The sequence below is a fragment of the Oncorhynchus tshawytscha genome, linkage group LG14, assembly GCF_018296145.1.
Source record: "Oncorhynchus tshawytscha isolate Ot180627B linkage group LG14, Otsh_v2.0, whole genome shotgun sequence".
Classification (NCBI taxonomy): Eukaryota; Metazoa; Chordata; class Actinopteri; order Salmoniformes; family Salmonidae; genus Oncorhynchus; species Oncorhynchus tshawytscha.
The window spans coordinates 8,910,890-8,923,110 of record NC_056442.1 but is presented as its reverse complement, the minus strand read 5'-3'; the positions used below and the strand labels follow the sequence as shown (position 1 = coordinate 8,923,110).

At 39.6% G+C, this 12,221-nt stretch overlaps 1 protein-coding gene across 2 annotated transcripts in view; it reads left to right on the top strand.

Annotated features, from left to right (window-relative positions):
- LOC112266484 (inactive dipeptidyl peptidase 10) overlaps positions 1 to 11,767 on the top strand; it is a 50,073-nt gene extending 38,306 nt beyond the window's left edge. For both annotated transcript variants that reach the window (XM_024443978.2, XM_024443979.2), the window contains exons 10-26: positions 1,922 to 2,019; positions 3,974 to 4,097; positions 4,214 to 4,252; positions 4,449 to 4,556; positions 4,702 to 4,793; positions 4,988 to 5,035; positions 5,271 to 5,392; positions 5,747 to 5,794; positions 6,312 to 6,410; positions 6,593 to 6,662; positions 6,948 to 7,142; positions 8,757 to 8,811; positions 8,899 to 8,995; positions 9,283 to 9,341; positions 10,239 to 10,335; positions 10,467 to 10,540; positions 10,804 to 11,767. In XM_024443978.2, the coding sequence (XP_024299746.1) occupies positions 1,922 to 2,019; positions 3,974 to 4,097; positions 4,214 to 4,252; positions 4,449 to 4,556; positions 4,702 to 4,793; positions 4,988 to 5,035; positions 5,271 to 5,392; positions 5,747 to 5,794; positions 6,312 to 6,410; positions 6,593 to 6,662; positions 6,948 to 7,142; positions 8,757 to 8,811; positions 8,899 to 8,995; positions 9,283 to 9,341; positions 10,239 to 10,335; positions 10,467 to 10,540; positions 10,804 to 10,944 (1,566 nt within the window). In that variant the 3' untranslated portion in view covers positions 10,945 to 11,767. The remainder of the gene's footprint in view (positions 1 to 1,921; positions 2,020 to 3,973; positions 4,098 to 4,213; positions 4,253 to 4,448; positions 4,557 to 4,701; positions 4,794 to 4,987; positions 5,036 to 5,270; positions 5,393 to 5,746; positions 5,795 to 6,311; positions 6,411 to 6,592; positions 6,663 to 6,947; positions 7,143 to 8,756; positions 8,812 to 8,898; positions 8,996 to 9,282; positions 9,342 to 10,238; positions 10,336 to 10,466; positions 10,541 to 10,803) is intronic.
- The last annotated feature ends 454 nt before the right edge of the window (positions 11,768 to 12,221 follow it).

The window sequence follows — 12,221 nt, the reverse complement described above, 5'->3', positions numbered from 1 at the left end:
AAAAAACTGTTGGCTCAAGAAAAAGTCATATCAGTTCTGATGATATAAGTATTGTGGGTCTTTGTTGATACACACAGCATGCTAGATTTGAGCTTTGGAAGTCGTGTCTCTGTGCTATCGACTGATGCGTTGTATTATGTGTACTGCATGTCGAAACAACAACTATGGCTGTCCAGTTATCTTGATTATCCTGTGCATGGAGTTGGTTACAAATACTGCACACATCAAGGTCTTATATTCTGATAGATCGAGTATTTATGGAGCCTCAACAAAAGGGAAATTGGAAACTGAATAAATGACTAGACAAAATGATCAGAACCCTGCTCGGATTTTACAGGAGGAGGTAATAGCGCTTCTAACAAAGGCTGTGATGGTTATGGAATTTTGGATTACGGTTATTTGTCAGCCAAATGGTCACGGTTATAGTTACAAGTATAACTGTTCGAATAGCAACAAAACAAAAAAGAAGCACATCTTCTCCTCTGGCTCCTGACTGCACATCTGGTCTTTTTGAATGCCCGGCTGTCTACAGTCAGCTGTTCGTTCCAGAACACCAAACGGGCTAGGTTTATCTTCTCTCATCTCTCCTTACATCGGCTGTTAGATGTGAATCAGGCTTACTCTTACTTACTGCTTTTAGGTGAAGTTTGTCGACTTAGACATAACGTTCTTCATCCGTGATCGTTGTTTACCGTGCCAGCCCTACTTCTATCACATCTAAATCTGTCTGAACAAAGAAGCCTGCCTTTATGAAGTATTCACAATGATATTCTGCCAGTTCATTCCTTACCTCCAGGGATTTGCAAAAAATGTATGATTTGCTCGGTCATCTCTGAGATGATCTCTGGTTGGATGTTAAGCTAGGACAGACATCCAAATGGTCCAGGCAAAACAAAGATGTTAAGCTAGGACAGACATCCAAATGGTCCAGGCAAAACAAAGATGTTAAGCTAGGACAGACATCCAAATGGTCCAGGCAAAACAAAGATGTTAAGCTAGGACAGACATCCAAATGGTCCAGGCAAAACAAAGATGTTAAGCTAGGACAGACATCCAAATGGTCCAGGCAAAACAAAGATGTTAAGCTAGGACCGACATCCAAATGGTCCAGGCAAAACAAAGATGTTAAGCTAGGACAGACATCCAAATGGTCCAGGCAAAACAAAGATGTTAAGCTAGGACAGACATCCAAATGGTCCATGCAAAACAAAGATGTTAAGCTAAAGACATCCAAATGGTCCAGGCAAAACAAAGATGTTAAGCTAGGACAGACATCCAAATGGTCCAGGCAAAACAAAGATGTTAAGCTAGGACAGACATCCAAATGGTCCAGGCAAAACAAAGATGTTAAGCTAGGACAGACGTCCAAATGGTCCAGGCAAAACAAAGATGTTAAGCTAGGACAGACATCCAAATGGTCCAGGCAAAACAAAGATGTTAAGCTAAAGATCCAAATGGTCCAGGCAAAACAAAGATGTTAAGCTAGGACAGACATCCAAATGGTCCAGGCAAAACAAAGATGTTAAGCTAGGACAGACATCCAAATGGTCCAGGCAAAACAAAGATGTTAAGCTAGGACAGACGTCCAAATGGTCCAGGCAAAACAAAGATGTTAAGCTAGGACAGACATCCAAATGGTCCAGGCAAAACAAAGATGTTAAGCTAGGACAGACATCCAAATGGTCCAGGCAAAACAAAGATGTTAAGCTAGGACAGACATCCAAATGGTCCAGGCAAAACAAAGATGTTAAGAAGATAATAACCTGTGAGGTCATTTGAAACATTGATTGTTAGCATAGTTTATAATGAGTTGCTGAATATCCACTGTTTATGCACCTTGGTTTGAAAGCGGTGTAGCCACAGTATTTGTTTTTCTCAGCATACTTAATAATTGACTTTATGAGGATCTGTTTGCTGACAGGCTGGCCAGCCCAACCCTACAGTCAGGCTGTTGGTGGTGAACCTGTATGGCCCCACACACACTCAGGAGCTGGTACCACCTGATGGCTTGAAAGGAAGGTGAGGAAGACACATCATTCTGGAAGCCCCTTAGTTCTTTTAATCTGCATTTGTAATTGTTGTGGTGCCACCAGGCATGTCAGGTTAGTCTTTGCATGTTATTTATTTACTAACCGTTCTGACCAGTATTCGACAATTGAATCTGTATGGCTGCATGTTTAATTGTTTCCAGGGGCAGACGGGGACCAGAAATCGGTATTGTCATTTCTAACACACCAGCCCATTTTTTCCTTGAGACCCCCACACCTGTCCCATTACATTAATAAATTATATTCCCCCATTATTAGCCAGAAAGTGATCATTTTGCATGAACAATCCAAGTTAAAGAGGCCCATAGACTAAAAATGAACCAGCCAGTCTGCCCCTGATTGTTGCAGTTGTCGTGTCTTTACTATCATTAAATGAAGACTTTTTAGTTTTTATCAAAGATTCTCTGTAATTACTATTACGCGATTAAACTGATTAATCATGTAACTGTAATTAACTAGGAAGTCAAAGTTATAATTTTCCTAATATAACTTTTCAGATATTTTCATATCTGATCAATAGTCTTCTGAATTAATGAATTATTTATTTTACCTCACATTAGTCTCATTCCAAGCATCGTAAATTGTTGGTTATCTGCACGAACCCAGTCTTCACTATGAGTCATCCATACATCAATTGTCTTAAATCATTTATTTATTAACTAACTAAACAATCACAGAAGTGCACACACAAACAAACAAAGTAAATATGGTTACAAGAAATGATAGAAGAATGTGCCCTAGTGGGCTAAACCGGCATGGCAGCTTGTTGTACAAAAGGGAAGTGGGGGTCAGCTGAGATAAGACAACACACAGTTGATAATTATAACAATTGAAATGCTAATCCTTTGCACATGAACGCTCACTAATTCGGGAACAATTGCAATCAATATATATATATATATATTTACGCTCAGTGTGTCGTCGGGATCTCTGATGAAAAGTTAGTTTCTGTTGGAGAGTAGGTCCGCCCTCTCTGTCGTGGTTAGAATGGATAGGTCAGAGTGACATTCATTCATGTCTTTATGGACAGATGTTTCGGCGGTTGTCGGTCTTCCCGTTCAATGATACCGAATTCCTAGCTGCTGACTAGTAATTAATATCAAAGATTTGTTCTTATTCGGTAGGTATCGATAGTCTCAGAGTTTAACCACGTGGGATGGTTAAGAGATTCAGCAGTCTGGTCTCAAACCTTGGCCCTCTCGTTATCGAGGTAGGCTGGTCTGCAACCTTTGTCCTCTCGTAATGGAGAGAAACATGGTCTGCTGAGAAATTCTCAAAGTGGGTTTTTTATTCGGGAGTTGCAGAAAAGGGCCTGTCCCAGGATGCCCGACCCTAACTGGGCTCATGGGTGGTCCTCTGATTTAGTTAAACTCAAAAGGGAATTGGAGTTTCCTTCATTAAACAGTCCAAAATCAAACAGTATCATCTTCACTCATTCATCTTATACAACAATTAGATGTTAACCTCATATCTGAGGCTATTATATAAACAGCATTATGGTAATGTGGCCGTATTGTCTCCCATGAGTTTCACCGAATTGTACCAAACGGACCAGTTCGTAGCTGGATTCTTCATCGATCTTCTATACCTTCTCCAGAACATAAATGTTGCTCGGACCTCAAGTTCTGTGAGGTGGAAGAAATTCCTTTGATCTCTATGACAATTAACTCTGTCTCTATACTGTGGCCATGAGGAGATAATCTCCTCCGGGAATTTACGACCTCTCTCTGACCACAGCAGCCTGTGTGTAGGAGACAGGGAGAGGAGGATGGGGCTTGCTGTACCCAAAGAGGGCAATGTCATGACACAGTGCATGTTTGATCAAGTGCTATTCACAAGTACACAACCATCATTCAGAAATACGATTCAAATGGCCCAGAGAAGTAGTTGCTATACGTCTGAATGTTTGTCTGACGTCGACCCAGAGAACACTATGTGAGTATGGTGAAGTGGATCAGCAACACCCATGCAGCGGTTCGATGGCTCAACCGGCCCCAGAACGTGTCCTTCATCACTGTGTGTGACGCCACCGTTGGATCCTGTGTACAGGTGGGTTTTTCCTTCACCTACACTAAGATGGTCCTCACTAGAAATGGGTTTTATTGCTGTCGTCTGTGTCATACTCCATGTTGGATCTAAGACGTGTTCCTTCACTTGAATTTCAGAAACATGAGGAAGCTTCAGATCTCTGGCTCACCAGACAGGTAAGCTGAAATGTAAATGTCCTATAATATTAGCAATTCATATTTCCACCGAGTAGCATTTTATTTGAATGCTATTGTGGGCTCGATTTGCTCCAAATTGTGCTGCAATTTTAAAACAGTGAGTATTGTATCTATATGCTAATAGTAAAGAGGAAATTGATGCACGTTGAATGTCCCTTAAATCCAATGTCCTCAGAACCAGGAGCCAGTGTTTTCAAAGGACGGGAGTAGGTTTTTCCTGACCATACCGGTGAAGCAGGGGGGACAAGGAGACTTCCATCATATTGCCATGTTCACCAAATCGGTGGGTGCTGTCATACTCCAATTCTGAAACACACATTGGTTATCTTGTCATTCTCCGGCTTTTTCAGTGCTCACTTTGTATTTTTTTAAATATTTTTTTTTACATGTTTTTTTATCGAAAAAAATCACAATTTGTCTTTTCTCAGTTCAGAAGTGATCAAAATGATGCCCGTCACTTGACATCAGGCAACTGGGAGGTCACCAAGATATTAGCCTATGATGAGGGGGAGCAAACCATGTAAGTGTGTCAGATCCTTTCAGATCAGTTATGAGAATAATTTCATATCATATTTCGTGTCACAGATATGAGCTTCAACAAGTGTTGACCTTTCTTTCTCTTTTCAAACATCTCTTCTGTTGAAACTATTCTATTTGTTACTATATATTCCTGTACTTGCCCTAGTTAAAGTCATTCTGCTTTCACCTACATAGATATTTTATCGGTACTCAAGACTCCCCACAAAAGAGACACGTGTACAGGTGAGAAATGATTCTAAAACATTTTCCCCGTGAAGAAATGCGCATGGTGAAAATATTCTGCTCAATATCACCAGACATTTCAGCCGCATTCTAGTAGCTGTTAGCCCTATTCAGCTCCAGTTTGACTTGCCAATCCGTATTGCATAGATGTAGTACATTGTTGGAATGCAATTATCTCAAGAATGTGAAGAAGTGCTAAACAAACCAAAAAAAATAAAAAAAATCCCTCTTTCAGTGCATCTACTATTGGTCTGTTCTCTCAACGATGTTTGACCTGTGAGGTGAACCAGGAAGCATGCACGTTCTTTGATGCAGATATCAGCCCGAACAAACAGCATGTTATTCTACAGTGTAAAGGTACGAGCCTGGTCTGTGTTTTTCCTTCTGGAAATCATTCCGACAAATACAGCTTCATGTGGATATGTTACAGCCACTGTAGTAAAAACCCAACCTATTCTGGGTAATGTATGAGATATGGTTAGGGAGTAATTATGTCAATTATGTCATTATGTATTTTATGATATAGTAGCAGATGGCGCCCGGGTCTCCTAACCACTGCTCTAATAACTATATCCCACGGGTGACGTCGTTGGGCTTACATAGGCTAGGGTAGCTACAATACTACTATAGAACCATGTTAGAATATCATAGTGTTTGTTCAGTCTCAAAACGATGCAAAGCAGTATTGCTAGTGTATCTTCTGTTCCACAGGTCCCGGTGCTCCATCTGTGATGCTGCAGAGTTTTAATGATGTAAACAGTGAGTAATACTAAAGTATTGATATGAACTCTCGTCTCCTGTACTGTACTGTACTGTTTCCAGTCTGTTTTAATGGTTCCTATTTCATATTTGGCTACGAGATTGTTGGCTGTGTTTCACATCGTGTGAAATAGATTTTCAACAGCTGTCCAAATGAAATGTTCTGGGAAGGTTTAAATGAGCATCTGGGAAGTGTTTTTAATGCAAATGGTATTGAGTTGTCTTTTTTATGCCTGGGTGCTTTTCAATGATCCTGAATATGAGGCATAATTGTACTGAAATGATGTGATTGGTGACAGTCTAAAACAAAGGATCACAGGGTGTCTGGTTTAGATGCAGTGGCCTATGTGAAGTCAGCCAACTGTATGAGAAAAATGTAAAACTCAAATGAACCTGCTTCTTGAAACAATCTGTTGATTGATTTTCCCATCACAGTTTAATACCCAATATAATCAGTGTCCTTGTGTCCCTTTACACACAGTGTGTTAATGGTTACTTTCACACTTTATCCTCACAGCTTACTTTATATTGGACAACAACATGCCTCTGAGAGCTGCCTTGGAAATCAAAAAGATCTCTAAGTCAGATGTCAGGGTTATTCCAAGTGAAGACTTTGGTAACTAACCATTTCTCTCTGTGTATATTTCTTTATTTTTATATTTTTATATCTCTCTCTCTCTCTCTGCTATATAGTCTGCCGGTCACTTTTTATTCCTCGTTCTCTCATTCTCTCGCTCTCTCGCTACAGTATATTGTTTATTTTAATAACTACTGTAATTCAATATTTTCTTCTCACAGAGCTGCCTTTGAAACTCACCTATCCCCTTGACTTTTCTGAATCTCTTCTCTATGGCCTTCTTTTGATTGTGTAAGCATCGCTCCTCTTTCCTAGCATTCTAACATAGTTACACAGTAATAAGTACATTTTCATCAGCAATACGTTTAGAACTGAAAACTTTACCTTGAGAACAAACACAATGATTTTCTAACTCCAACTCCATGATGTGAGATTACGCTTTCTTTAATTCAGGGAAGATGTTTTCACATAATATAGAACTTTAAATGAGTTAACTTGTTTGAGAAGCTTGAATCAACCTCTCTCGCTCTCTCTCTCTCTCTCTTTCTCTCCCTCCCCCTTCCGCCCCTCTCTTAGTGATGGTGGGCCTGGCAGTCAGTCGGTGAGTGATGAGTATGAGCTGGGTTGGGACTCGGTGCTGGTCAGTTGTGATGAGGTGATTGTGGCCAGGCTGGATGGCAGGGGGACAGGCTTCCGGGGCCTGAGAGTCCTGCAGCAGGTCCACCAGCGCCTGGGTACCGTGGATGTTCAGGACCAGATAGCTGCATTGGAGTATGTAACCTCCGACCAGCATGTGACGTGATGAGATATGACATCATTTTCTGGCTGCATACACATATTTAACAGATGTATTACGGGTGTAGCAATATCTAACAATACACACAAATATAAAAGTAAAAGAATGCAATAAAAATATATAGAAATATTAGGATGAGCTTTGTTGGAGCCCAGAATGTGTGTGTGTGTGTATATATATATATATATAGTTGAAGACATAAGTTTACACACACACCTTAGCCAAATACATTTAAACTCAGTTTTTCACAACACATCAGTTAAATCTTGGTCACAAATGGGTCTTCCAAATGGACAATGATCCCAAGCATACTTCCAAAGTTGTGTCAAAATGGCTAAAGGACAACAAAGTTAAGATATTGGAGTGGCCATCACAAAGTCCTGACCTCAATCCTATAGAAATGTTGTGGGCAGAACTGAAAAAGCGTGTGTGAGCAAGGAGGCCTACAAACCTGACTCAGTTACACCAGCTCTGTCAGGAGGAATGGGCCAGAATTCACCCAACTTATTGTGAGAAGCTTGTGGAAGGCTACCTGAAACGTTTGACCCAAGTTAAACAGTTAAAAGGCAACACTACCAAATAATAATTGAGTGTATGTAAACTTCTGACCCACTGGGAATGTGTTGAAAGAAATAAAAGCTGAAATAAATAATTCTCTCTACTATTGTTCTGACACATCACATTCTTGAAAAAAAGTGGTGATCCTAACTGACCAGAGACAGGGAATTTTTACTAGGATTAAATGTCAGGAACTGTGAAAAACTGAGTTTAAATGTATTTGGTTAAGGTGTATGTAAACCTCCGACTTCAACTATATATATATATATATATATATATATATATATATATATATATATATATATATATATATTTAATTACATATGATGGGATATATAGACATTATGGACAGTATATAGAAATATATATATATATATATATATATATATATATATATATATATATATATATATATATATATATATATATATATATATATATATATATATATATATAATATATATATATGAATATATATATATATATATATATATGTAATATATATAATATACAATATGGTGGCAGGGTAGCCTACTGGTTAGTGCATTGGACTAGCAACCGAAAGGTTACAAGTTCGAATTCCTGAGCTGACAAGGTACAAATCTGTCCGTCTGCCCCTGAACAAGGCAGTTAACCCACTGTTCTTAAGACTTAATTGAAAATAAGAATTTGTTCTTAACTGTCTTGTCTAGTTAAATAAAGGTAAAATAAAATAAAAATATACGATGCGATATACACTACTAGATGATAATATACTATATACAATGCAATACATGAGATGTGATATACAGTGTGATACGATGCCATACAATATGATATAATACAATACCATAAGACAAGATGTGACATGATACAATATGATGTAATATGATACAGTATTTTCCCCTTTCCATTGAAATCCATTGAAAATGTATGACTTGGTTGTACACTCTTAAACTTCCCTGTCAGTCATCTGTGTTAAAGCCCTCATGAAATGTCTGGAAAAATAAATAGTCATTTGGTTTTGGGTTGTTTTTATTGACTTATTACAGATACTTGATGACACTCCCATACATTGACCGCGCGCGGATCGGAATCTACGGAAAGGCAAGTTTAACTGCTGTCTTTCAGTTGATCACCATGCTTCACACTCACGTGCGTGTTCAACAAGTGAAGGTGTTCTTTTCTTTCCAGGGATACGGTGCTTACCTCACCTTGATGCTTCTGAGGTCCACTGCGCTGATTAAGTGTGCAGCTGCTAATTCCCCAGTGATTGACTGGAAACTTTACGGTGAGTAATGTTTCCATGATCTTACCCTTTCGGTCAGCTTCCTTGACAGAGATTAGACCTAGTCCTGGATTGAAAAGCAAGCTGAATGGACAATCTCCATTCAAATAGCTTTTCAGTCTAGGTTTAGGCTCAATCAAGGATTGGGAGACCGGTGCTGTGTGTTTTGTGTGAGTACATTTTCCACAACAAATGACATGAAATACTGTACAAATTTGATTATCAATGAAATTGGAGTTGAAAGAACTGAATACTTCTTTTGAAACGTTGTGTACTTTCTCCACATGAAGCTTCGGCATTTTCAGAGCGGTACTTTGGCCTGACGTCAAAGAACGACAACAGATATCAAGTAAGTTGTTTATCACAGTCAATCTGTTGGTGCTATTGATGGTTTTCTATTTGTGGGTTCTACAGTTTATCACAGCAGATTGGGGAACAGTGGGAACTGTCACACTGAAGCGAGTGTGTGTGTGTGTGTGTTGGGTGTTCATGGGCCAGGTATTGTTCACCAGTCAGAATAATAACTTGTCTGAGATTACAGTGTAATCGGTGAAAGTGTTCCCCTGAAAGTGGGTTGTTGATATGTGGGCCACACAGTTCGAGCCATTTAAAATGTAAATGATGCTAGTCCAGAGAAGCAGGTCAAAATGATCGTTAACAAACAGCAGGGCATCACTCATACAGTCCTGAGAGGTAGATGGAAAAAGACATGAACACGTTCTGTTAATGAAGCAACACACTGGATCCCCTGGGGGTGCTAGACAGGTTTGATCCAGTCTTGTATTGTAGCCTGGCTCAAACAGACTGGACACTGTGCTCAGCATTGATTGTGAAGTGAAGGAATAAGTGAGCAGTCTGATTCAACAAGGCTAGTTGTATATCGTAATCTTTTCACAAACCCTTTTTTCACTGCTGTGGTTGGTTTTCCCTCGGATATTGTTTTCTCTTCAAACCTGAGGGTTTGTTTTGCTTATTTATGTGTATATTGATGTGTATAGTGTATATTGATGTGAATATTGCTGTGTGAATATTGATGTGACTATTGATGCGTATATTGATGTGTATGCTGTATATTGATGTGTATATTGGTGTGAATATTGATGGAAACATTGAAGTGTGTATTGATGTGTTTACAGGGCTCATCTGTGAAAGAGACCTTGGTCTCAGCATGACTCCCTGTCAAGATCAAGGTTCAATAAAATAGAAAACCTTGAGGTTACACTGTCTCCCATGTCTATTCTCTAAGATTTCTAGAGTGCTTCCAAATATGAAAGGACTGCAAGGAAACATGATGAAAGGACCCCAAGGACCGGATTTTCTGTTGATTCACGGAACAGCTGATGGTAATTACCCTTTCGTCCAACAGAAATGGAAAATAGACCATCCTAAGTACGTCGTAATCAGCGGTTGGCCTTGTGTTGTTTTCAAAGACAATTTGTGAAACCAATTGGTGTTTTTTTTGTTCTTTTCTCAGCAAATGTTCATTTCCAACATTCAGCAGAGTTGATTAAGCACTTGATCAAAATTGGAGCGAACTACACAATGCAGGTACGAGCCGTGATCCACAAATTTGAATGAAAATGTTGAATGAGTGATTACATAATGTGATTATTGAAGTGAATTTGATTGCTAGCCAATATATTTGCGACACACACACACACACACACACACACACACACACAATACGACTCAGGAAAAACATTAAGTGACTTTCTTGTTCCTTCTAACTAATAAACGAGTAACCACACTTCACTACAGGAATGACAGTCCCAATGACCTTGTGTTTGACCTTTGACCTTTGTTTGAGACAGCTTTACCCAGACGAGGGCCACTTCCTGTCCCTGCAGAGCCAACAGCACCTGTCTGAGTCCCTGGTTGGCTACTTCAGAACATGTTTTCAGGACTTCAGCACACCGCTACCTGAAGAGATAGGCAAAGAGGATGATGACTGACAGGGTTGGGGTTAGATGGTGACTGACAGGTTTAGGGTTAGATGATGACTGACAGGGTTAGGTTTAGATGGTGACTGACAGGAGGACGTGCAGACGGGCCGTGTGTGGATCTGGGATCGCTATGTTGAAGCAGTACAGTGACTGCTCTGCCCTCGCGAGGGCTGTTGGCTGTTGATTAGGTGTCCAATGTAGGCAAGACGTAGCTGATGTGGGGTAATGTGGTGTGTGTGTGTGTGTGTTTGGTGTGTGCGTGTGTGCGTGCTTGCAAAATGCAGGACTACAGATCATGGAAGCTTTCTATTGGTAGAACAGCACAATGGTTGATGGACAAAATCTGAGAGTTAAATGTTATTTTTTACATTTTTAAAATTCCACTCAGTGATACACTGGTTTCTCCCTTCACAGCTTTTACCATCAGCTGTATCGTTATACTGTGAAAGCATGCTTTTGTTGAAGCCCACGTTTACCCACATTATTCCAATTGTACTAAGCATCATCAACACAATTCTACCGCTTTCCGTCTGTCTTACCCCATTCCTATCTGTGCACTAATAATGCTTCAATTTGACTCAGTTACTGACATGCACACATATTAGGTGACGTTACATACGATATAGCGCCATATTATTTGATAAAGTGCTATTGTTCATGTCTTTATGATACGCTGTTTTCAGCTGTACGTTTGCAGTATACAGTGTGTATATTTTTGAGATGTGTGTTACAGGGGGTGATCTATTCGACTATTGTGTGAATGAATAGTCTTTGCTTTTGCTGCGGTTTGTTACACTTCAGATGAATAGCCATTGTCTTTGGATTCATTGAACAATAAAGAACTTAAGAAAACAACTGTGTTCTGCCAATGAAATGTCCATGACAGGTCTCTCTGGGTCTCATATTGAGAGACTTTCTGTTGACTTTTCCATCTGAGAGCCAAGTAAATATGGGGCTCAAAATGATATATTCTGCACAGAATTCAGATGTCTGGAACGACCGTGAATCTGAGGTCTTTAATCCTGCTTGAGTAACCATTGGCTACTCAGTGTCCCAGTGGTTCAGAGGGTAAGTTATGAGAGCATACAGGTTGGAGGTTATTGCTGTTCTCTTCATTTATTGCATATAATACAAACACATGCACACATTGGGTATGATATCCCTGTTATAGTAGTTTCCCCATTCATCTTCACTTGATTTTATTAGGTGTATTTGACAGGGGCAATGCACATTAATCAACATGTGTGAAAATATCTGTGCCAGATTAGCCAGCCGGCTACTGTAGT